The sequence below is a fragment of the Anoplophora glabripennis genome, unplaced genomic scaffold (genome assembly GCF_000390285.2).
Source record: "Anoplophora glabripennis isolate ALB-LARVAE unplaced genomic scaffold, Agla_2.0 scaffold1398, whole genome shotgun sequence".
Classification (NCBI taxonomy): domain Eukaryota; kingdom Metazoa; phylum Arthropoda; class Insecta; order Coleoptera; family Cerambycidae; genus Anoplophora; species Anoplophora glabripennis.
The window spans coordinates 4,664-31,973 of record NW_019417475.1 but is presented as its reverse complement, the minus strand read 5'-3'; the positions used below and the strand labels follow the sequence as shown (position 1 = coordinate 31,973).

General features: G+C 33.3%; 2 protein-coding genes across 2 annotated transcripts in view; one reads left to right on the top strand and one right to left on the bottom strand.

Annotated features, from left to right (window-relative positions):
• LOC108915005 (venom protease) overlaps positions 1 to 17,500 on the top strand; it is a 36,544-nt gene extending 19,044 nt beyond the window's left edge. The window contains exons 5-8 of the mRNA XM_018720950.1: positions 4,591 to 4,682; positions 9,680 to 10,037; positions 13,828 to 13,985; positions 17,040 to 17,500. Of these exons, the coding sequence (XP_018576466.1) occupies positions 4,591 to 4,682; positions 9,680 to 10,037; positions 13,828 to 13,985; positions 17,040 to 17,210 (779 nt within the window). The 3' untranslated portion in view covers positions 17,211 to 17,500. The remainder of the gene's footprint in view (positions 1 to 4,590; positions 4,683 to 9,679; positions 10,038 to 13,827; positions 13,986 to 17,039) is intronic.
• LOC111692367 lies at positions 11,282 to 12,282 on the bottom strand. Its single transcript, XM_023456340.1, has 3 exons — positions 12,270 to 12,282; positions 11,824 to 12,205; positions 11,282 to 11,597 (listed from the first exon to the last, which is right to left on the bottom strand). Exons 2-3 carry the CDS (start codon positions 11,908 to 11,910, stop codon positions 11,373 to 11,375), a joined length of 312 nt encoding a protein of 103 aa, XP_023312108.1. The 5' UTR covers positions 11,911 to 12,205; positions 12,270 to 12,282; the 3' UTR covers positions 11,282 to 11,372.
• Positions 17,501 to 27,310: the final 9,810 nt, after the last annotated feature.

The window sequence follows — 27,310 nt, the reverse complement described above, 5'->3', positions numbered from 1 at the left end:
ATTACAATCGATTGAAATTTATTTCAAGTTTATTTGTGGCAACGTCGCTATTTGCTATAGGGAGATACCGGTAATTATGGAAACAATCTATATGAACAGAAACGGTGACATCAGTCAAATATTTTATTATAATATTCTTAATCGTCAGTTTTGTTATTCTGAATTTATAAATTGCATATAAACGGTAAATATCACAACATAAAATTAACAAAACAATTTTTAGACTTATTTGTTACTTTTAAATATATCCCATCAAAAAAAGCCACCCGTTCGCAATATACAAAATTTTTGGAAATAATTATTGATCAGAGTTATAATAAAATGATAAGAGGAGAAAGCCTGGGAACGTATTTCTCAAGAGGTGAATGCAATGAGAGGAGCAGTAAAAATTCAGAAGGATCGAAAAAGGTAAGGGAACTTAAAAATAAGTAAGCACTAAGCTTATGTGAATTTACCAGTCAACAAAATATTTTGCTTGTGAACATACTTATCAGTTATTGCTCTTTGTATAAATCGTATTATAAGTATTTACCTACACTTAAAAAATACAAAATGACAGTAGGTATTTATAATATGTATTAGATACTAAATTGCAACTTTTAAATATAATTACTAAGTATATTTTAAATTACAGGTATTTATAGAATGGAAATCCCATATAGCTAAAAGGAAAAATAAGAGATAAAAAGCCCCTTACCGACATAGAAGAAAAATATGCAAACATTCCTGGATTGTTTGCCTCGTGTTCAGGTGTAAATATTCCAGAGTTGGGTTTTGGAAAAAGAACCAAAGTAAAAGCTAAAGCTAGGAAAATTCTCTTAATAATAAGAATAATTGAGTTGAGGTGGCATTGCTGTAATTGAAATTTTAACAAATCTAGAAAAAAAAACCTTTGGAGGTTTTATTAAAAATTTAATATATGGGCACCCCCAAGTTGTAGAGATCTAAGAAAATCTTTCAGTATTAAACTTTTTACATTAATTTTTTATTATTTATTATTAATTATTTTGCATTTTCAGCTAAACCATTTGAGTCGCATGATATGTAAAGGAGTCACATCGAAATGTTAGAAAAAAACTTATAACAATTATTTAAAAAATGTGGCATTAGGAAACTTGTTAAAATCTATAATTAAAAACACTTAAATATTAAATTAAAAATATTTTATTTCATATGGAGATTTTTATTAATTTTGAATTAGCCTATTTCCTATAATATACGGCCTTCCTGAAAATTATTTCTTCTTATAATCTATATGTATAATTATCTTCTTCTAATTCGTCATTTTCATCATCATTCAACATTTCTAAAATAAAATTACATTATATCTTTGTTAAATCGAAGTAATGCTACAATTACCATTATAATCATCCAAATTTTCATATCAAAGGATATACAGGTTATGTAATATTGCATGGGAATAAATTATTTGTGCTACCCTAGCTGGAGCAACAAGAATTGTTGATTAAATTGGTTTCAAGTTTCGTAACGTGAAGGTTTTCGACTTCCGTTACAATTCTTGACATTTGTCAACCTTGATCTGCAGTTTTATATCAATTTCTGCTTTAGTGCATACCAACTTTTGAAGTTTTCAAGGTTACTTGACATCATTTCAAACCCTTGACAAATTTCAATCAATTTGTTTTTTACAGCATAGTAAACCTCCATTTTTATTGAAATGTCTGTCTAAATGTCATTTTTTCATATAATTTCAACCTTGATATGAAGTCAATGTTCATACAGCATAGGGCTGAATTTCTAAATCTAATAAAAAATGTGACTACATTGGTAGCCATACTATTTTCTCTTTATGGTGCTCTATTACCATCCGAAGGCTTTGTATAGACGTAATGCGCATGCTCCGCAGCAACCTGTGGATTTATAACGGCGGCTTTTAACAGCTGATGTTTAACGTGCTCCCAATATTTGCATAGAAAACTTTGTGAATTTTGAGTCAACAGGCCCGAAGTTTTGGTGTTAAAGGTAATTTAAGCTCTACTTTTAATATTACAAATCAGTTTTTGTATCAGTTAGTGATATTGTAAAACTAAACATTTTTTTTATGAAAATTAATTTAAGGTTATGTTTGACAGTGTCAATGTTAGCCCCTAGTCCAACATTGACACTGGTAATCCTTAGGCCAACTTTGACTCTCAAAATTTTTTGTAGATGGCACGCACAAAGAAACCCAGACGCCCTAATATTCGAAAGTACAAGTCCTATGATCACGAGGCTATGCAAAAAGCTCTGCAAGCAGTTAGAAATGGTGACAGTTTTAAGGCAACCATTTTAAAGGATTTAAGTGTAAAGCTGTTGGACATCCTACAGTTTTAACCTATGACGAAGAGGAAATGTTGGTGCATACGTTAGTTAAGCTTGGCGAATGGGGCTATGGATTCGACCGACTACAACTCCAAAGATGTGCAAAAACTTGATCGACCGAATCCGTTCCGAAATGGAATGCCAGGTATTGATTGGTGCATGATGATCGAAAAAAGATGGTCTAAAGAAATAAGTAGACGAGTGGCTCAAAATCTTCCCAAGAATAGAGCTGTAGCGGGGTCACGGGAGGTAATGGAAGATTGTTATAATAAATTGCAAGCTGTCTATTCGCATTTCGGTTTGGATAAAAAGCCACAGAACATCTTTAACTGTGATGAGATTGGTTTTCAAACCGATGCAGGTGTCCAGAAAGTGTTGTGCAAAAGGGGTAGCCGAAATCCAAACAAATTAGTCGGTAGCGTCACAAAAGCTACGTACACGGTCCTTATGTGTTGCAATGCTGTTGGAGACTACTTACCAATGTTTATCAACTACAAAGGACTTCACCTGTTTTCCACTTGGTGCGTGGACGGACCGGAGAATTGTCGTTATAATTGTTCACCGACTGGTTGGATGGAGTCCCTTCAGTTTTTTGATTGGTTTACTAACTGTTTTATTCCATCAACTTCAGATTTACAGGGTACTAAGCTTCTTATTTTGGATGGGCATAACTCACATTTATCTTTGGACTTGGTAGACACACACGTCCCATTTAGTTCAGCCTCTGGATGTTGGCGTTTACAAATCGGTTAAGGCGTCTTGGAGAAAAATACTTCGAGATTTTTATCAAAAATCGGGTTATAAAAATGTCGATAAAATTGCATTCCCTTCTTTAATGAAAAAATTGGTCAACACTCCAAGTTTGTCCAGAAGTAACGCGGTAGGTGGCTTTGATGGGTCGGGCATTTACCCTTTGTCTTTAGAAAAAATGACAAAAAAATCTCAGATGGCACACATTGTTAACGGTGAGGATTCTGCTCAGATGCCATCCACATCTTCTGGGCGAAAATGGCCAATTGACTTCGTGAAAAGGAAGAAGAAAAGCAATCTAAAAAAAAAGCAAAACCAAAAGCAACCATTGGCAAATAAAAAAAAGAAAAGAAAGGCACAAGAATCACAAGAACCTAGCTCCAGTTCGTCTGAAAGTGAGGTAAGATTTGATCACTGCAGATGAACAAGTAGAGAATGAGATAATTGAAGAAGAAGGAGAAAATGGGGTAATTGAGGCTAAAACAAACAACAGTCAAAGAAGTACCGTACCCATGCTGACATTCAAAACGTTAAACTTGGGAATTGGGTGGTCGTTAAATATCCTGGGAAAAAAGATATCATTCATTACATAGGAAAGGTTGTACAAGTAAAGGATGGCGATATTAAGGTTAACTTTTTACGTAAAAAGGGTTTGTATTTTGTATATCCTGATGTTGAGGACACAGAGTCGGTATTATTAAATGCAGTAGTTGCAATTATTGACGAACCGGCGATAAATAGAGGATTGCATTTTTTTAAAGTGCCCCACATTAGTGGAGTTACCAAAATTTATTAGTTTAGTAAGTATTGTTACCTTGCCAAAGTCACGTACCAAAATTTAGTTTGTATGTTTTTAAGTCGCAATTCCTAGATTAAGTTCCAGTTTTTGATAATAAGGTTCCTACATTATATTATTCTTGTGTTATTCAGAATAAAAATATGATTTCTTTAAAAACAACAAGGTTTTTAGGCTGTTTTACCCAATAAGTAATTAGTTTTGAAAAAAAAGGAAAAATTGTTCGTTTCTAAGTACCTAAAAAGGCCATAAAACAAATTTATGTATCAATGTTGCTTAACGATTCCCTTAGGCTTCAATTTATATGGGGTGTCAATGTTATACTATCTATGGGGTAATGTTATACCAATGTCAATGTTGGTCCGCGCTACCTTATATTTTACTTTTAGACAATTTCCCTGTAGTCGAATTATCGTCTTGTAAAATATTGTTAGACTTACCTTACCTTACTTTTCTTTTGTTATCGCCTTGCCAAAACCTTAAAAATCCTACTTTAATTATTAATTATTAAATACGCATGTTAGATTAAATTCGGTATCACCACTGCGGCACTGCATCTGTTCCGATTATAGTTAATATGATGGAGACAAATTACATGTGTTATAAAAGGTTGCTGCGTCATTGTCGCGCAGCATTACCGCAAATATGTCGCCGATGTTATGGTTATATTTTATATTACCTAACGTAAATATTTATTTGTACAATTTCTCATTTGTTTACAGTTTGTGAGAAAGTTACTACAGAATTTAAGGCTAGTACTGGATTTAGAATATTGGATGGAGAAGAAGCTGCGGCTAATGAATATCCCTATATGGTAATTTTTTTTGTTTCTTTCTATAATAAGAGAACAATTTATATGACTATAGTGGGAGTATGCTTCCTGAGTAGGGTGTTTCTAAATACTTTCAATGTTTGCGGATACGAATGCGGATGCAAATATATTACGATGAAATTCAATTTTCAAAAATGTAACCAGTGGCGGTGGGGAGGATAGGGTGTTTTTTATGGCACCATCTTTTTTATTGGCCCGTTGGTCGGGAAATTAATTTTTATTGAACTGTCAAAAGTCAAAGTCAAAAGTGAGCGTTACAGTAATTTTTCGGTCATTACTCAGTTACCTCAAAACGTAAATCTGTGGGCAGGTATCGTAAGAAACCGTATAGTTGGGTTTTTTTTTATCGACGGGAATTTGAATGGCTCAGGGAGTACCTTGAATTATTAGAGGAATTGGTTGCTGTTGTTGTAGAACTTTGTTTTGGAGGAGAATCTGACGAAATGAGTCCTGAAATATGGTTTCAACATGACGGCGCTTCGCCATATTATACAGCCATCGTAAGAAACTTTTTTTTAAACCATTAATTTCCTCATCGTTGGATTGGCAGAAGAGGGAAAATTTGGTAAGAGTCTCGATTTAATCCGACTTGACTTTTTTTGTGGGGAACATCAGCATCATACAAAGCGAGACAAAAAAATTAAACGTAGTGTCGTCGTACCTCATCTCCCGTTGCTTCACTTACCATTAGGTTGCGGCTCTCAGGGTTTCTGGACATATTATATGCTTCTCGCGCTGTAGCGCTGGACTCTGCTCGAGATGTAGCTAACTTGGTAAAATTGCGCTTAGGCATGGCTAGGTGAGAGGACGCGATCTAATTTTGTAACAACTTGTCGTTCCCTTAGATAGGATGTATGAGAGGTTTGACTCTAATAAAGGGAATTTGGATTAGAATGATATGAGATATAGGATCGGTATTGGAAAGATAGGTGAAAAGTGACTAAGCGCCAATACGTCCCGCTATCTCTGATATTTGAGCTCAGGCGGCTATTAGAGTCGTTAATTAGGTAGTTTGTATATATAATTCTTATAATTATATATATCTAGAGGTAAAACACTACGCTCATATAGTTCTGATAACTATAGGGGCGGTTTGATGCACTTCACTAGAGCTTATATCTAACACTTATGATAGGGCTGGCTAATGGTCCGTGATTTGAGTCTGCCGCGGGTCAGAAATAAATGCCCGGACGACGTTTTATCTTTCTTTTATAGATAAGAGGTAGGTTAGGTTATATATATTTATTAAACATAAATCTGACTCTAACAATTGGTTAAAAGCTTGCGAAAGGCTGTAATATTGACTATATAGGCTTTAATGTCGCAACTAAAATTTTGAGCGTCCCACAACAGAGACTGGCCGGATACTTCGATCCGGTTAAATAACTGCAAATGCCCGCAGCTGACGATCCATCGCGATAGGGGATTCGCGGCCTTGATCCGCGGTTGATTTCCGGTTTTTTTATGCGATTTTTCTTCCTCTTCTTGACCGGTGCTCCCCTGCAAGGCCGGGGACCATTGGAAAGTGGGTCGATTTCGTTGACAAGGTGGCTGCTGGCTCGTTGTCGGCTTCATATCGGTCGTCCTCGATGTGGTCCATCTCGTCTCCATCACCATAGGGCGCTTTTTCGACGATTTGCGGCGTCTCGCAGGTGGACTGGAAACATCGTCGATTTTTGTAATCGGCTGGCTTGGCTCAACTGCGGCTCTGCGATGTTGGAAATCTGAAACATAGTCGGTTTTGTTTGTTTCCCTTGGATACGGCTTCATCTTGGTTCGAGGCGGCTGGATGGTAACCGGATTCGAATGGAAGCTTTGTGCAAATTATAGCTTAGGATTTGGTTTGTGTTACTGGATATCGGACTTAGGACGTTGTCCGGGATTCTTGGATTCGGAATGGAAACTTGGGTGAAAATTTTACTTTTGCTCTCAAGGGAGGCTTTGACTTCCGTATTGGAAACTTTATGCAAATCCTGTCTCTTGCTTTGATTTTGGATCATAGGAACGTAGGTGAGGTTGCTACTGGCGGACTTAGCCTCCAGATTGGAAACATAGGTGAAATTCTTACTTTCTCCCCTGACAGCGATTTCGGCTTCGGGATTAGAAACATTATGTAATTTAATGCTTGTTGCTTTTATTGCTGCATATACATCGTGCGCCGGAGCATTGTCCCGTACGTTGGAACTCGGATTCGAAAGATAGTCGAAATCTGAAGTTCGCTCTCTCACATTATACGACAGTACCTACTCTACGATGATAGAGGAATCTCCTTGCTTGGAGGTTAGAAAAATCGACAATGTCCTGGCTGTCCTCACTTTTTAGCAGTGAATCGATTCTAACTTGTTCCAGCATTATACCAAGCCGTCCAGAAAAATTGATTTTCCTCTGCGATGATATGGAAATCAGAAAAATCGAAATTTTCCGATTACGGACTTTTTAGCAATGTATCAGTTCTTACTTGTTCCAGCATCATATTCCATGTCAAATCACTGAAGTCATGATCCGACCATTTTTAATTTTCCTGATTTTTAGGTATTATTTAGTACCCATTTAGAGTATGAATTTTTTCAAATTTTTATTCCAACCCCTCATAAACTTTTTTTTATTTTGTTCGTTGTGATATGTACCTAGTTTATAAAAAAATATAAAAATAACACATTTTTAGTTTTTTGTACTTTTTATTTTTAAACTAAAAAAATGCTCTTTGAAAAAGAGTGACATTATCTTTTTTTTGAAACATTCTCAAAAAAATTGTCTTTCAATTGTCCAGGGCGGATCTTCTTGGATGTAAGAGGGGGTAAGCTAATCCGGAACATTTTCAAAATTGCAAAAATGTTTAAAAAATTTTAAAAAATACCTATTTTGTCTGAGATTTTACTTATATCTTGGAACCTCTGCATTTTGGAAGAATATTGAAGAGTAAAAAAGTTTTTGAATTGAATTTTGCGAGAACTGATTTTAATGAAATTTGCTGTGTTGTTTTATTATACTCTTAAAGTTTTTTTACCAAAATTAGAATGCCCTCGGAGCAATTAAAATATTTAAAAAAAATTATCCAAGAAACTTGATTATTTTGCCTTTTTTCATCAATTATTGCTATTTTGCAACATCGGTAATAAATTTAAACATTTTTAACTTAGAGTATATTATGCAAAATTTAATTCTAAACCTTTTTCTCCTGTTCAATATTCTTCCAAAATACATACATAGGTTCCAAGATATAAGTAAAGAACTCCAATAAAATAGGTATTTATTTAAATTTTTTAAACATTTTTGCAATTTTGAAAACGTTCCGGACCTCGCTCAGATCTAGGGAACTACACTTTTTATGTGAGTTGTACTGAAGGTAATCCAGAAAAAAATTGCTTGCCCCCTCTCACATCCATCTCAAAACAGATCCGTCCTGGTCTAATATACAAATATGACAAGATATAGGATCTAGAGTGGGATTTTTTTACAAGCTTTTATTTAACTTCACATCTTGCAAGCCAAATTTAGACCATGTTAAATGAGACACCCTGTATATTTTTAAACACATGGATTTCCGAGAAAATTCTGTACATGGCAATATAAACAGTTTAACATTTTAGTGCGGGGTTACCAAATTATCTAGAAAATTCTTCGACTTTTGGAAAAAACATGACCTCGAAGAAGTTGTATTAACTTTATACTAACACTACTAACACTTGGAGCAAACATATTTGAAAGAGTTATAGGCAAATATAAATATACAAAGACTCGTATATTAGCTAATATCGATATTTTATACAGGGCATTTTTTATAACACGATCACTTTAAGAAAGTTCAAACTTGATTTTCTAAATTTTTACAAATGGAACACCCTGTATTTTATCGTCCTATTTTATTCACATATCGGTCCACTTCAACTTTTACTAAGCATGTTCTATATCTAAAATTGTTGGTTTTTAAGATACAGTAACATTTCTGAAAAAACTTAATTTTTATTATTTTATAGAATTCCACAAATAAATATTAACTAGTAACATTAAATCAAAATGGAATGATAAATTATGAACTGACAAGTTGACACAATGTGACAGTTTTTTCGAAAGCCATTTCGTGCGATTGAAAATAATAAAAATTAGGTTTCTCCAGAAATGCTGCTATATCTTAAAAACTAACAACTTTAGGTGTAGTACTTAATAAAAGTTGTAGTGGACTTATATGTGATATGTGATGTAATAAAAGTTGTAGTGGACTTATATGTGAATAAAATAGAATAATAAAATACAGGGTGCTCCCTTTGAAAAATTTTAGAAAATCAAGTTTAAACTTTCTTAAAATGATTGTATTTTAAAAAATGCCCTTTATAAAATATCGACATTAACTAATATAGATGTCTTTGCCTAACATTTGCCTATAAATCTGTCAAATATTTTTGCTCCAAGCGTTGGTAGTTGAAAGATAATACAACTTCTTCGAGGTCATGTTTTTTCCAAAATTCGAAGAATTTTCTACATAACTTGGCAACCGCGCACTAAAATGTTAAACTGTTTATATTGCCATATACAGAATTTTCTCAGAAATCCATGTTTAAAAATATATAGGGTGTTCCATTAAAAAAATGTTATATTTGGCGTGTCCCGTTTTTACTCATCGCCCTGTGTGATTCAAATTAATTTTGCCCTTTAGGTTTTTTGATTCTGTACAACCTTTATATAAACTTCTTTGCTGTATTATGAATAACAAGGGAGTTATTTTACTTTCTCACACTAGTGGCCCACCCTGCATATTGTTGTGTAATGGATGAAAAAACTTTCTGAGATTAAGTTGATAGATTTGACCAATGTTTTATTTGAATTTTGGAAAAACATTCAGTGTTAGTGTTAAATCGATTTAGAAATTTATTATAATTTTCTGTTTTTCAAAAAAAATTTTTTTGTTAGTAGCCAGTTTTTTTACAATAATAAAAATATTGTTGGTAGGCAAATGTTAATCAAAAACGTGTTGATTTCAGGCAGCGCTAGGATATAAAGAAAATGATGAATCAGAACCCGAATGGAAATGTGGCGCAACTGTGATATCAAATAACTTTTTGATCACAGCCGCCCACTGTATTAGACGTAAATCTCAAATAAAGCCAACAATTGTTCGCCTAGGAGTTACCAAGTTAAATGAAGAAAATGCACAAGATTTTCTTATAAAGAAAACCAAAATATATCCAGATTATCATAGTAAGAGTAGGCACAACGACATAGCCCTAATAGAACTCCATAGAAATATCACTTTTAACAAAATTTATCCAGCCTGCTTATATTTGGACGATGAAGTACCATCGCCTTTATTTGCAACTGGTTGGGGAGCAACAGGGTCAAGTAGGTATTGTTTTCTTTTCATTGTGGAATGGATATATTTAATTTAAATGTAATCTTCTTCAATTAATAATATAACCATCCCAACAATTGACACCTAAGTTATTTGTAACCCTATTGTAAATGTCTCTCTCCCTTTCTTAAGATTAGAAATTGAAGGCCTGTTTCGACTAAAAAAGCAAAAAAATGAAATATGACAAAGAAAACTATTTATAGCATATTTTTAATTTATAAATATTTAATGTTTAATGTATACATTTATTGTACTCGTCTCGAGAAGATATCTAAAATAAAAAAAAATCAAAATTGATTGAGCGGTTCTCGAGACAGAGACGGACCCAAATTTCGTCGATCAAAAAACTAGACTTAGTAAATTCAAAAATTTTTTTTGCCTCTGGCTCTCCGCGTACTAGATTCTACAAATTCAGCCCTATGCTGTATGAACATTGACTTCATATCAAGGTTGAAATTATAAGAAAAAATGACATTTAGACAGACATTTCAATAAAAATGGAGGTTTACTATGCTGTAAAAAACAAATTGATTGAAATGTGTCAAGGGTTTGAAATGATGTCAAGTAACCTTGAAAACTTCAAAAGTTGGTATGCACTAAAGCAGAAATTGATATAAAACTGCAGATCAAGGTTGACAAATGTCAAGAATTGTAACGGAAGTCGAAAACCTTCACGTTACGAAACTTGAAACCAATTTAATCAACAATTCTTGTTGCTCCAGCTAGGGTAGCACAAATAATTTATTCCCGTGCAATATTACATAACCTGTATATCCTTTGATATGAAAATTTGGATGATTATAATGGTAAGTGTAGCATTACTTCGATTTAACAAAGGTATAATGTTAATTTTATTTTAGAAATGTTGAATGATGATGAAAATGACGAATTAGAAGAAGATAATTATACATATAGATTATAAGAAGAAATAATTTTCAGAAAGGCCGTATATTATAGGAAATAGGCTAATTCAAAATTAATAAAAATATCCATATGAAATAAAATATTTTTAATTTAATATTTAAGTGTTTTTAATTACTTATAGATTTTAACAAGTTTTCTAATGCCACATTCAAAATAAATATACTATTTTTTAAATAATTGTTATAAGTTTTTTTCTAACATTTCGATGTGACTCCTTAACATATCATGCGACTCAAATGGTTTAGCTGAAAATGCAAAATAATTAATAATAAATAATAAAAAATTAATGTAAAAAGTTTTATACTGAAAGATTTTCCTAGATCTCTATAACTTGGGGGTGCCCATATATTAAATTTTTAATAAAACCTCCAAAAGTTTTTTTTTCTAGATTTGTTAAAATTTCAATTACAGCAATGCCACCTCCACTTAATTATTCTTATTATTAAGTGAATTTTCCTAGCTTTAGCTTTTACTTTGGTTCTTTTTCCAAAACCCAACTCTGGAATATTTACACCTGAACACGAGGCAAACAATCCAGTAATGTTTGCATATTTTTCTTCTATGTCGGTAAGGGGCTTTTCACCTCTTATTTTTCCTGGTATATGGGGTATCCATTCTATAAATGCCTGTAATTTAAAATATACTTAGTAATTTTATTTAAAAGTTGCAATTTGGTATCTATTACATATTATAAATACATGCTGTCATTTTGTATTTTTTAAGTGTAGGTAAATACTTATAATACGATTTATACAAAGAGCAATAACTGATAAGTATGTTCACAAGCAAAATATTTTGTTGACTGGTAAATTCACATAAGCTTAGTGCTTACTTATTTTTAAGTTCCCTTACCTTTTTCGATCCTTCTGCATTTTTACTGCTCCTCTCATTGCATTCACCTCTTGAGAAATACGTTCCCAGGCTTTCTCCTCTTATCATTTTATTATATCCGTCTGATCAATAATTATTTCCAAAAATTTTGTATATTGCGAACGGGTGGCTTTTTTTGATGGGATATATTTAAAAGTAACAAATAAGTCTAGAAATTGTTTTGTTAATTTTATGTTGTGATATTTACCGTTTATATGCAATTTATAAATTCAGAATAACAAAACTGATGATTAAGAATATTATAATACAATTTTTGACTGATGTCACCGTTTCTGTTCATATAGATTGTTTCCATAATCACCGGTATCTCCATATAGCAAATAGCGACGTTGCCACAAATAAACTTGAAATAAATTTCAATCAATTTTAATGTCAACGTATTGTAAGCAAGTGTTCTTAGTGCATACCAATTTTCTCCAAAATTGAAGAACAAATCAATTTTCATTGAAATCACTTCAAGGTTGATATTAATTTCAATGTTTTTACAGCATAGGGCTGATTAAATAGCAGAAAACTTTGCCACAAAAATAAAAAAAATATGGATATATGGTTTTACAAAACTCGGCAAAAATTGAATCTCTTAAACGAATCGAAATAATGAAAATAATTACTTTTCGACAATTGATCGCGAGATATCTACTTTTTGTCTCTCTTCTCGAGGGAAACAACAATCCCTCCAAAAATGTCGAAATTGACCTACGTTGTATGTTCTTAAAAACCGTTATTTTATTAGTAATACAATCACACTTGAAGTTGCACTACTGTAGACATTTTGTTTATAGTTAAACTTATTAAACTAATTTCATATCATAATAATACAGAATGATTCATAAATGGTGACCAAAAGTGAAACCTCGTATTCTTTAGTGAATTTTAAGGGGAGTCTTTCCTATAAAGTTTTTATCTAGGATGCTTCGTTAAAAAAATACGGGGTGTTAAACTTCAAAAAAATATTTTTAATTTTTTTTAATAATTTAAAAACTAGTAAGTGAAATAATTTGAAATTGGGCACATGTATTTATGTAAGCATTGTCCAAAATCTGAGGGCTTCTCCTAAAATTTACATGCTCCAGTGACGGAGATACAGGGTATCGGTGGCATATTTTTCTAAATAAAATAGTACGCCCGTGCTTTACGGTAACAACCATGATATTTTCGGATTCGTTTCTCAATTTTGTACAAATTACTACCCTCTTATGTTTTTCGAAAAAAGCCTGATTTTCGAGTAAAACTTAAAAACGAACTGAAAACACACTTCGATATTCGAATAAAATGCAGTTTAAAATTATATAGCAACTTTGATAGTCTGAGCAGTTAGAAGAAAGAAAAAATAATACTTTTCATCAGATTCAAGCAACAACAAATTTCGAGCAAATTACATTTTCGTTACTAAAAAGATATCGCGCCTGCGTTCGTGCAAATGGACGTATTTTTGAGCATTTACTCAATTAATATAATTAAAATGATGACTAATGTTATTAATTTCTTTATTCGAATAAATAACTGAATAATTAGTGCTTCTCATGTCATTTAAGTAAAAGTGTTTTCAGTAGTTTTTTTTAAGTTTTACTCGAAAATCAGGCTTTTTTCGAAAAACATAAGAGTAGTAATTTGTAGAAAATTGAAAGGTGAATCCGAAAATATCATGGTTGTTACGATAAAGCAGTGGCGCACTAGGTATTTTATATGCCACCAATGCCCTGTATCTCCGCCTCTGGAGCATGCATATTTTAAGAAATGCCCTCAGATTTTGGACAATGTTTACATAAATACATGGACATTTAAAATTATTTTTTAAATTATTTAAAAAAATTTAAAATATTTTTTGAAGTCTAACACCCCGTATCTTTTTCATGAAGCGTCCCAGATAAAAACTTTATAGGAAAGACCCTTAAAATTCACCAAAGAATGCGAGGTTTGATTTTCGGTCACCATTTGTGAATCACCCTGTATATAATTTTTCAGATAGTATGAAACAGATGAGTAACATACTGAGGGTAGCTAAAATGGATCCAGAATCTAACAGTGACTGCAACGAATACTTCTTGCATAGGTCATTACAAGCAAATAGTATATCTGACGCACAGTTCTGTGCCAAGTACAATACTGGCGACACTTGTTCCGTAAGTATTAGGTACCATTTATTAAAAAAAACAGGAGGTCTGTTAAATACCTGACCAACGTTACATCAGGACTTCTTGGATCAAAAAAAGGAGAAAATCTAGAATGTTCGTATTATATGACTTTATTTGGCTACATTAAAAAAAAATGGATAAGCGATTTGACGTCATTTTTTTATCTTTGCCTACAGCGATTTATTTTAGTTACTAAAGATTAATTACTCAAAAAGCGTACATTATTTGTGCAGTAGTGGAAAACTGTCCTTTTTAAAATAATTGACATAAATGAAAATATGTACATCATGAATATTTTTTAATTTGTATACAGGGAGTCATTAATAATGGTACACAGCTTAATGGCAGATTGTTAACGTCAAAATATAGTGATTGAGCTAAATATGCCTTAATAAATTGTTGTTCCTTTTCGTTCTACAGGGTGTTAAAGTTGAAAAAATATTTTCTATTTTTATCTATATTTTAAGTATCTATGGACCGATTGTTTTAAAAATTTGTAGTTTTACTTATTTTGAGGAGACAAATACGAATATGCAAACAGTGTTGGGGTAACGTCTAGAGGGCGCTAGTTATACTGTCCTATCTATGTAAAAATCTGTCTAACTTTTTGAATTTTTTAACTACAAATTATTGAACCACGTTCAATTCTAAATAAAAAAAGGTATACAAATCGATAAACTAAACCGTTTTTGATATACACACGTTTTAAGTTTTTGAGATTCGGCGGGAATTAAATTAGAAAATTAGCAGGAGCAGGTCTTAAGATACCAAGCCTGAATTAAAAATTAAATGCATGTCTTAACAAACTATTCACCACAAGCGACTTCAATGCACTTTCTTAGCCTTTTATTTTTTTAACTGACGTTAAATAAAGTTCTATAAATAAAGTTCTTGAATATTTATCCACAGTTGTTCATGGCCATTAATAATGTTTTTGTAAACTAAAGATTTAAGATATCCCCAAAAGTAAAAATCCAGCGGATTTAAAGCAGGGCTACGTGCAGGCCGAGGTACTTCGTTACCGCGTCCAATCCAACGATGCGGGAAATTTCTATTAAGTTATTCTCTTCTCTAAAAAACAACGACATGGAAAAAACTACTTCCTAATCAAATTGAATAAATTTGGCAGACACAATGTGGTATTATAGTGAGAGCTGTCAATTTATTATGTCGATGCCTACTACTTTGGAAAAAATAATTTTCTAATTTAATTCCCGTCGAATCTCAAAAACTTAAAACGTTTATATCTCGAAAACAGTTGAGTTTATCGATTTGTAACAAGTATACATTTTTTATTTAGAATTGAGTCAAATAATAACTTAATTGCCGCTGATAAAGGACTGGTTTATTGCTAATAGATTGAACTTAAATGTTGTCAAAACTCAATCTTTGCTTTTTACACTTCGCCATATCAATACTTGTGATAACTCAAATAAAACAAAACATGTCAATGATTTATCCGCACGTGTATCTAAGAATATTTTCCTACTGCGTAATTTGGACCGTGTAGTATCTAAGCCTGTACTCATATCTGCATATTATGGTACTTTTCATGCTACCATCACTTATGCAATTTTGAACTGGGGTCATTCGTTTCACAGTGATAAAATTTTTGGTTTACAACGTAAATGTATTAGAATTATGGCTGGAATAAAATACATAGATGATTGTCGGGAGTATTTCAAACTTACAATGCCGTCAGTTTACATATTTGAATGTCTCATTTATATAAAAAATAATCAGAATAGATTTGTTCGACAAGAAAATTTTCATTTTCATCATAGAAGACAGCGACACAATATTAGCGAAATCCAGAGATGGCACAAATTATTTTTGCATTAAATTCTTTAATAGACTTCCATCTGAGATTCGATCACTAAATTCAGACTGTTTTAAGGCTAGAATTCTTTGCTGAGCAGTTTTTAGATATATAATGTATGTTCGTAATATTCACTTTTTTTACGTTATATTTATCTGAATGTGTTTTTTAGCTTTAGTGTAGTATTGCTTATATGTTATATCTTTCGTGTTTTTCTTTTGACTTGTGTAAACATTTTAATGTACCTTATAGACATCAATAAATGATTTGATTTCATTTGAACGTAATTCAATAATTTCTAGTTAAAAAATTCAAAATTGTAAAATATAAAATGTTCGACATATTTTTACATTGACAGGACAATACAACTAGCGCCCCCTAGACGTGACCCCTAAACTATTTGCATATTTGTATTTGCTACCTCAAAAAATGTAAAACTACAAATTTTTTTCAACTTTAACACCCTGTAGAACGAAAAGGAGCAACAATTGATTAAGGCATATTTGACTCAATCGCTATATTTTAACGTTAACAATCTGCCACTATTATTTATTTATTTATTTATTTATTTATTTCAATTCATGTCAATACACACCAGTGTTTACACCCGTCAAAAGAAAAGAAAAATAACATAACTTAGTACGCTGAGATTACTTACTATATAAAAAATATACAAAGATAGGTAAAATCAATATAAAATAGTTACAGACTAACAATATCATTAAAAATACTACAAACATACAAAACAATACATGTAGATAGGTACAGATGATAAGAACCAACAAATAGTTAAGGACCCACCCGGTGGTTAGTTACTTAAACTATTATGGTAAGCGTATACTAAGTATTTTCATGAAAAATGTTTAAAAAATAAAAAGTTGTACTAAAATGTCCATTGTATTATTATATAAATCTTTACAGAAACTGGTATACGAGGGTACCTTGAAACGTGCAAAATAAGGTCGTACTATTAGATTTAGAGTAAAAAAATTGCAAATTTTTCGAACATTGGTACCCTCAAAAATTATAGCTGACTTAAAATTTCCGATTGTGAGAAAGATATAGTTCTCAAATACCGGCATTCTTATAAGTATATCCATCTTGTATTATTTCACTGAGTAATGCAAAATCTAAGGAATATTTTCAAATGCCATTTACTTTTGTGAGAAAATGAAATGCAGAAATTTTCAAGGATATTTATAACGTATAATATATATTTTCAGGGTGATTCTGGTGGCCCTATTCAAGTAAAAAAAGATGGCATTTATTACATCGTGGGAATTACCTCTTATGGGATAGAAAAGTGTGAAAAGAGGAATTTGCCTGCAGTATTTACGAAAGTGTCAAAGTATGTTGAATGGATTGATAAAATTATATATGGAAACAAAAAGTAAACTATAGTAAAATAGGTGCACCGGGTTCAGTGACTGAACTAGATACAAGAGAACACGCTCTGCTACCCATCCCTATAATATAGTTGCTGTCCTCTTTAAATACTAATCGAAACTAATTAATATCTTCACCAATTCTCTCTAAGTATAATAAGTAGGTACCTATGTATATAAAATAATTTTAATAAATAATAATTAACTGTGCATATTCTAGGACACAGTTCGAGAGTAAAATACCTTTTAATTTCTTGATGTACACGTATCAAATTTTTAATATAATACATAATATTTAATGATCATTGTTAATTGGCAATTCCAGTATTCTCGGCAACATGCGCCACCTAGTAGCGAATATTAGAATTATCACGACACGATTAATATCATCAGTAGGTTATGAAAAGGTTATTTCATTTGTTATAAATTTGTTAATTGTTATTAAATTTTTATGTGCAGTTTTGAGTAATTTTTGGTACATCACTGCAATTAAGTCAAAGAAAATTTTACATCACAACTAGAACATTATACTTACATTATTTTCCAAAAAAGAGGGATGAAATATTTCCAAAATAAAATGTTCCATTTGTTACTTTGACAATAGTAAATTTATATTATAATTCAGGTTTGCTATTTTCAGATAAAATTTGACTGATGAGTTCTTCTTATTTACGGCACCTCGGAACAAGATCAAACTACCACATTTGCGTTTTTTTTTGTTTTCTTAGAATTAAGTTTGATTTACATTTCCAAAATGTGAACCTAACATCATGGAACATTTGGTATCCCAGTAGGAATATTTTATGTTTTGTGAAGTAGAATGGCCGCCCAAGGTTGACGACAAACATATTTTTTTTGCTATATCTTTTAGTAGTATTTAAGAACACATTAATATATTTTGATTTAAATATCAGGGGCGCCAACTCGTGGGTGCTTGGGTGCTCCAGCACCCACGAGAACTAAATAGTGGGTGCAGAGCACTCATGACTGTATTCATTAAACTTATTACAATAATGACAATGACAATAATAAAGCAGATATAAGCAGATAACTAAAGAGTTGTTATATTTACATTCAGAATATGAAAATAATAAAAAAAATTATCGTCTTTAATATAAACAATTAAAGATTGAAAAACTATAATTTTTGGGGTAAACAAACGAAACTACTATTTTTAAGCCTTATCTGTGTTGTATACAGGGTGTTTTCACTTTAAATTTGGAAAATGCAGGAATGTATTCCCTATCAAAAATTAAGTGTAGTTTGCTCTATAAAATTTTTTTATGAAAGCCTTTGTTTTGGAGATACAGGGCGTTGAAGCTTAAAAAAAATAAACACTTTTTGACATATCTCGGCTATCCACGAGTAGATTTGATTTAAACTTGGTACACATTATGCGTATTGGGGGTTCTCATAATTGACAGAATATTAGTTCTATCGCATTAGCCAGTGGCGTGCAAAGGGGGGATGCGTGGCCCCTTTTTCCAAAAAAAAGTACGCCATTGAGTTTTTCGAAGAATGTAAAGTAAATTTAAATACTACCATACAAAAGCAATCTAAAAGGTCTCTTGGTATTTTTCGATAATACGCAGCGTTCATGAGATTCTTGGACTATTAAGATTCCAATGCATGATAACATGGCACTGTAGTGCTGAATGAGAAAGAGATATTTTTCTTTGAATTCAAATGCTGCATTAAAATTTATGGCAACTTTTTTGTTTCGCAGCAAGCCAAGAAATTGTAAATATTTTCATTACTTTCCTCTACTCAATGTCGTAATTTTTTTTCATGCATTGAAATCTTAATAGTCCAAGAATCTCATGAACGCTGCGTATTATCGAAAAATACCAAGGAACCTTTTAGATTGCTTTTGTATGGTAGTATTTAAATTTACTTTACATTCTTCGAAAAACTCAATGGCGTACTTTTTTTTTAAAAAGGTGCCACACATCCCCCCTTTGCACGCCACTGGCTAATGCGATAGGACTAATATTCTGTCAGTTATGAGAACCCCCAATACGCATAATGTGTACCAAGTTTAAATCAAATCTACTCGTGGATAGCCGAGATATGTCAAAAAGTGTTTATTTTTTTTTAAGCTTCAACGTCCTGTATCTCCAAAACAAAGGCTTTCATAAAATATTTTTATAGAGCAAACTACAGTTAATTTTAGATAGGGAATACATTCCTCCATTTTCCAAATTTAAAGTGAAAACACCCTGTATACAGGGTGTTTTTGAATGGAGTAGCATAAATGATACCAGTGAATCTACATTTCAAAAGAACACGATCTGCAAAAAATCGCCTTAGTAAAATGTTCACCCCTGAAGAGATATGGGCCATCAAAGTTTCCAAAAACATTATGAAAATTGGCTGTAATTTGAAAACCGAACGAGGTACAAATAACAAATTTTTTACAGGTTGTTTACTAATACAGATGCGAGTTTTCAACTATTTTTCGAAAATTTTAACCCCTCGAAAGGGGTTGAAATAACCACCCCTCAAGCCATTTTTNCTTGAAAAAATTTGTTATTTGTACCTCGTTCGGTTTTCAAATTACAGCCAATTTTCATAATATTTTTGGAAACTTTGATGGCCCATATCTCTTCAGGGGTGAACATTTTACTAAGGCGATTTTTTGCAGATCGTGTTCTTTTGAAATGTAGATTCACTGGTATCATTTATGCCACTCCATTCAAAAACACCCTGTATATACAGGCTGTTACAAATTCGCTTCTCACTACAGGGATCTCGGAAACGGTAAGAGGTACGAAGTAGCTTAAATGGGGGCAAAGGCTAACATGATTAGTTTTCGAAATATTTGAAAAAATCCGAAATTTTGGAAATCCGTTTTTGTTTAATTTCAGCCTTATTTGAGGTGATATTGAAAAAAGAAGAACACTTTCTCATGGCCACTTTTTGCTTTCTATCGAATGGCACTATCAATTTTTATTTGTACGTTTCGTCTCTCCACGACCATCATCAACTTCATTTTTTTAAATACGACCCTGGAAATCTTATTACATTTTTTGCAAGCCTTCATTACCCCCAATACTGTACTGCCTCAGCCCGAACCAGGTTCAGACGTTTTTTCTCGAAAAATTAATCTTCAATGTATTCGTTCCAAATTTATCTAAATTTTTTATTTAGATTTCTTTGTTTATTGAATTATCGTACACTGTAAGTGTCATTAGACCCTGTGAAATTCATCTATTTATTTAAGCTATTACCACCACGCATTAAAATAAAACATTATTAGAGTTTTATTCCCGTGTTAGTTGTTTCTAAGCTTCTCGAGTGCTCAAAATTCAAACAAATTCCGATCTATTTTTTTCAGGATATTCATACAAATACATCTGATATGCTCTTTCACTGTTACAGTTACAGATATAATAAATTCCGAAAATATTACCCTGATTTTCATTTTTAACCTTTGCCAAAACGATAATGTCTGAACATTTACTGAAATTTTGTAAAGAAGAATATTCAGTTGGCGTCTTAGTTGTTCATATGCATTTTTAAGAATTAATTTGTCATAATAAAATTAAATTTGTAATAATGTTTTAATTTTAGCGCAACAACTTATTGAGTTATGTATGACCAAGTGATGGTAATAGTTAATAATAATAAATGTTTTATTGTAACGCGTGGTGGTAATAGTTTAAGTAACTAGATGGATTTCACAGGGTATAACGATACTTACAGTGTACGATAATTCAATAAATAAAAAATCTAGATAAATTTGGAACGAATACACTAAAGATGAATTTTTCGAGACAAAACGTCTGAATCTGGTTCGGGCTGAGGCAGTACTGTATTGGGGTTCATAAAGGCTTGCAAAGAATGTAATAAAATTTCTAGTCGTATTTAAAAAAATGAAGCTGATGATGGTCTTGGAGAGATGAAACATTACATACAAAAATTGATTATACCATTCGATAGAGGGCAAAAAGTGGCCATGAGAAAGTGTTGTTATTTTTTCAATATCACCTCAAACGAGGCTGAAATGAAACCAAAACGGATTTCCAAAATTTCGATTTTTTTCATATATTTCGAAAACTAATCATTTTAGCCTTGATTTTCTAAAGCATAATGTTGATCCCCTGATTACGCAACTTTGCCCCTATTTGAGCTACTTCGTAGCTCTTACCGTTTCCGAGATCCCTGTAGTGAGAAGCGAATTTGTAACAGCCTGTATATAATAATTGTATTAATATGCTGATTTTTTTTCTACAATCGTCAATAAATAATTGCAATAATTTGTAAATAATGCTAACACGACATCTTCCTTGCAAATTGACTATATAGAGTTGAAAAAAAGTTGTTGTTAGAAAGGTTCAATGATTGTAGAAAAAAATCAGCATTTTAAAGTAACAATTTTTAACAACACAATCAACGCTTAAAAATAGTTTCGTTCCTTTGACTCCAAAAATCATAGTTTTTGAATCTTTAATTATTTATATCAAAGATATATTTTCATGTTCTGAATGTAAATTAACAACTTTTAGTTATTTGTATTGTATTGGTTTAAACGATATACCTCTACTACCTGAATGATCACATGGTAGTGCATGTTGTGCAAAACTGTACTAATCGTATCAACTTCGACGTCACCTATTACATGAGTGTTGTATAATAATGAAAAAGTAATATTAACGGTTGGTATAAGGAAGCACAAAATGCAAACGCCTAGGTGGGGCATTCTGGAAGGAAGCCAAAAGAGTCGAAGATAGGCAGTTGAAGTGAGAACAGCGCGGAGTGAAAAGTAAGACTATCAGTGTAGTGTGAAAAATATAGAAGTAGTGAAAAAATTAAGTGTTTAATCGGTATTAATTAGCAGGTAATATCCTTTACGTACTTTGTTGTTAATTGTTCTATGTAATCTTATGATTGTGATGGTTATAGATGTTTCATGATAATAATTCTTTGTATGTTTAGCTTCCATTGCTTTATGCTCAAGGGCATATATTTTTCTAAGGTAAAATTGTTATAATTATTATTAACGATTGCTCATTATTTATTTCACGTTAAAATATATATATTGTCGTGACTGCCAGACATTACAATAATGACTCCTTTGTTTCACATCTAACTTGTTTTTGTCATGATTACGTTGTTCGAAAAACATAGATGTTTCATGATAATAATTCTGTATATGTTTAGCCTTCATTGTCTTACGCTCAGGGGCGTATATTTTTCTAAGATAAAATTGTTACAATTATTATTAAAGATTGCTCATTATTGATTACATGTTAAAATATGTATATTGTCGTGACTGCCCGGATATTGCAATAACGACTTCTTTGTTTCACATTTAACTTGTTTCATCATGATTACGTTGTTCTTTGATTTCTTATGCTCACTTTATGTCATACGTCTATACGAGCCTTGTTGAATTTACTTACATCTTCGCCCGTGCGGAACGAATCTGGATGAAGCTTGATTGCCTCCCGTATGGAACTCCAGTGTTAGGAAGGATCTTCCGAAATCTCAACTATAGCTGGATTGCCTCCCGTATTATGGGGCTCCAGTACCTTCCGGCCCTGCCGGCTAACTAACACCAAACCTCTTCAGTTTTACTTGGAAGTGTGTATGACCAATATGAGTGAGATGACATTTAGTGACACATTAAATGAGACAGTTCTTATCATTAGCAAAGGATCTTAATTTATGCCTTTGGTTAGCGGTTGTTTTGTATTTATATTTGGGTGGTAAGAGCAACGATCGTAGTTTCTCTGCCATGCTCTTTCCCCACAGGAGCTCTAGGTGAGCCTGGCACTCTCATTCTATATTAAATGGTTGTTAATGTTTTTGTTGTTCATTCTATTTGTCATATGTTTAATTTGAAGACTGTTGTACGTAAATAATAAAGTTAGGTGTATTTAATCTGCTTTTGTTTTATAAAATTAAACACCGGTGTGAAAACAGCAGCCAAATCTAGCAGCTAAAGTTTCCGAATATACCCGAATACCTAACCCATTGGCGTAGAAGAGGGACTGAAATATATAATTAGCGTTTGTCATTACTGTTCAAAATTTTTAACTTTTAGCTCACGAGTAAGGAAATAAGACAATAAGAAATTTATAGATTAAAAACAAATAAACTGCAAAATGATAATATTAATAAGTATCTTTCAAACGGTTCTTTGTGACTTCATTATCACATCTTTAACAAAAGGTACTAATATTCCATATTCTGACCAATCCGGTGATGTAAGAGAAACCATATAATTTAAGGGATGAAACGAGGTGACAGTTAGGAAATTTAAAAAAAAATAATTTCTGGGGTGGATGCCGTTCACCAAATTTTCAGAGAAATTAGCAAAAAATTGTGGCCAATCGTCCCACAAGCCTTCATTGGGGATGAAAAGGGGTAGCAGCCATAAGGCAAATTATTTAATTTCTCGGAAACTATTCCCTATAACACCACCACATTTTCACAGAAAACTACTGCAATTGTAGTCCATTTGATGATATAAATCAAATCACCCTACAAGCCTTCATTGGGGATGAAAAGGGTAGCAGCCACAGGGCAAATTATTTCATTTCTCGGAAACTGTTCACTGTAACACCACCAAATATTCACAGAAGACTATTACAATTGTAGTCCATTTGATGATGATATACATCAAATCACCCCTCAAGGCTTCATTGGGGATGAAAAGGGATAGCAGCCATAGGGCAAATTATTTAATTTCTCGAAAACTGTTCACTGTAACACCACCTAATTTTCACAGAAATCTACTACAATTGTAGTCCATTTGTTGATATACATCAAATCACCCCACAAGCCTTCATTGGGGATGAAAAGGGGTAGCAGCCATAGGGCAAATTATTTAATTTCTCGAAAGCTATTCACTGTAACACCACCAAATTTTCACAGAAACCTACTACAATTGTAGCCCATTTGATGATATACATCAAATCGCCCAACAAGCCTTCATTGGGGATGAAAAGGGGTACCCAGCAGCCACAGGGCAAATTATTTAATTTCTCGAAAACTGTTCACTGTAACACCACCAAATTTTCACAGAAATCTACTACAACTGTAGTCCATTTAATGATATACATCAAATCGCCCCACAAGCCTTCATTGGGGATGAAAAGGGGTAGCAGCCACAGGGCAAATTATTTAATTTCTCGAAAACTGTTCACTGTAACACCACTAAATTTTCACAGAAATCTACTACAATTGTAGTCCATTTGATGGTATACATCAAATCACCCCACAAGCCTTCATTGGGGATGAAAAGGGGTAGCAGCCATAGGACAAATTATTTAATTTCTCGAAAACTATTCACTGTAACACCTCCAAATTTTCACAGAAACCTACTACAATTGTAGTCCATTTGATGATATACATCAAATCGCCCCACAAGCCTTCATTGGGGATGAAAATGGGTAGAAGCCACAGGGCAAATTATTTAATTTCTCGAAAACTGTTCACTGTAACACCACCAAATTTTCACAGAAATCTACTACAATTGTAGTCCATTTGACGATATACATCAAATCACCCTACAAGCCTTCATTGGGGATGAAAAGGGGTAGCAGCCATAGGGCAAATTATTTAATTTCTCGAAAACTATTCACTGTGACACCACCAAATTTTCACAGAAACATACTGCAATTGTAGTCCATTTGATGATATACATCAAATCGCTCAACAATCCTTCATTGGGGATGAAAAGGGGTACCTAGCAGCCACAGGGCAAATTATTTAATTTCTCGAAAACTGCTCACTGTAACACCACCAAATTTTCACAGAAGTCTACTACAATTGTAGTCCATTTGATGATATACATCAAATCGCTCCACAAGCCTCCATTGGGGATGAAAAGGGGTAGCAGCCACAGGGCAAATTATTTAATTTCTCGGAATCTGTTCACTGTAACACTACCAAATTTTCACAGAAAACTACTAGAACTGTGGTCAGTTTAATGATATACATCAAATCGCCCCACAAGCCCTCACTGGGGATGAAAAGGTGTAACAGCCACGGGGCACAATAATTAATTTCTCGAAAACTGTTCACTATAACACCGCCAAATTTTCACCGAAAACTGCTAGAACTGTGGTCAATTTAATGATATACATCAAATCGACCCACATGCCTTCACTGGAGATGAAAAGGGGTAGCAGCCACAGGGCACAATAATTAATTTCTCGAAAACTGTGCACTCTAACACGGCCAAATTTTCACAGAAAACTACTAGAACTGTGGTCAATCTAATGATATACATCAAATCGCCCCACATGCCTTCTTTGAGGATGAAGAGGGGTAGCAACCACAGGGCACAATAATTAATTTCTCGAAAACGGTTCACTGTGACACCACCAAATTTTCACAGAAAGCTACTAGAATTGTGGTCAATTTGATGATATACATCAAATCGCCCCACAAGGCTTTAGTGGGGATGAAAAGGAGTAGCAGTTATAGTGTAGAGCAATTAATTTCTCGAAAATAGTTCACTTTGACAGTAAATTGGAAAATTACATTTTGAAACGATCATGTTATAAGTTGTGATCAGCCGTCTAAATTACCTAATACAAATAAAAACTGTACTATTTGCCATTTTTTCTTCAGAAGATAAGAAATAATATCCAGTTTATTTCCCACAGTATCATAAATACCTAACAAAAATAGTTTGTGTGATGTTATCCCGAGTTTCCCCAGCCACGGTTTATGACGTGCATGCGAGAAATCATATTTGGGATGGAAGAGCTCAGATCACCGAATTATGGGAGTAGTTGTTCTAGGAGAGAACTAACTCACTTCAAGGTCACTCCAGGCTACCACCGGGCTGCCGCCATGCGGAGCCGGCACCAGGTCTCCAGCAGCAGCTCCAAGGTCACACTGAAGAAGTGTCAGTGGGGTGCGGGGGTGGGGGAGCTGGATTGCAGAAGAAGAAGCCGGGGTCCGTCATCGGCAATGACCAGGAGGTCTGCATCGAGGAGCGTGACGTCAGAGGCGGCACCAGGTGCGTGCATGAGCAGCGGCGGGGGGCAGCGGGGTGCAGGTGCGGAATGCAGAAGAAGAAGCCGGGGTCCGTCATCGGCAATGACCACCAGGAGGTCGGCATCGAGGAGCGTGACGTCAGAAGCGGCAGCAGGTGCATGCATGAGCAGCGGCGTGGGGGCAGCGGGCTGCGGGGGGCGGCGGCGGCAGCGGGGTGCCGGTGTGCGGTTTAGCAGCGCGATGCCGGCTTCCAGCATCGTAGGCCTACGATGCTGGAAGCCAGCAGCTGGGGGGCGGCGGCGGCAGCGGCCCCGGTGACGGCCTCCTGGTACCAATCTTTTTGTTATAAGGTAGAAAATATAAGAAACAAGCGCGAGCGCGCATGGGTTTAAGATAACAACATGATGATGTAACTTTCCTGGAATATGACCACAGCTGTGTATGACTAATACCAGATAAGATGCTAATATATAAACAAAAGCGNGTAACAGGAGCAAACTGACCTAAAGACATTAAAATTTATTTAATATCCATTTTGTTTAATAATAGTAATCGTATTTTACCAGTTTCTCTTAATCTTTGATCAATACGTTCAAAAGTTTTGCGATCCGGAATCCTTCTATTAGGATAAGAATGCTTATAAAATCTTCTTGCTGCCGAAGCATTACAAAGAGCCCGCCCGTACATTAAATGCATATTCTTCATTGGAAGTTTGACAATTTAATTGCCTTTGGCATACTCTGACATGTCAAAGCCAACCACGATTAAATCTGTGTTTCAATTAAATAAAATGTCTCAAATTAAATGGTACCTTTCTCTTTAAACCGGTTTATCTCAAAAAATATCTATTTTATGGATATTCAACAAGTATACCTTTTTACGTAAAATACCATACATTTTTATAAAATGATGGAAAATTTGGGGCATAGTGGAACAAAAATTTTTTTTCTAGAAATTTTGGTGGGGGGTGCTTTGCCCCCGGGCCCCCATAATTGTTATCGAGGATTTCATATTATCATCCAAAGCAGCTTCAAAAAAATTGCAAAATTGATTGAAAATTACAAAAGTTACAACAAAAAAACCATTTTTAATTCTCAACTTCAAGAGCTAATAACTCTACAGGGTGAGCCCCGAGGAAACAATTTTATATG

What these genes read in the sequence shown, in the direction of transcription:
- LOC111692367 (XM_023456340.1), bottom strand. Translation starts at nt 11,910, where the DNA reads ATGATAAGAGGAGAAAGCCTGGGAACGTATTTCTCAAGAGGTGAATGC. An exon ending in ATGCAGAAGGATCGAAAAAG is followed by an intron (nt 11,598 to 11,823) that starts GTAAGGGAACTT and finishes TTTAAATTACAG; the next exon opens with GCATTTATAGAATGGATACC.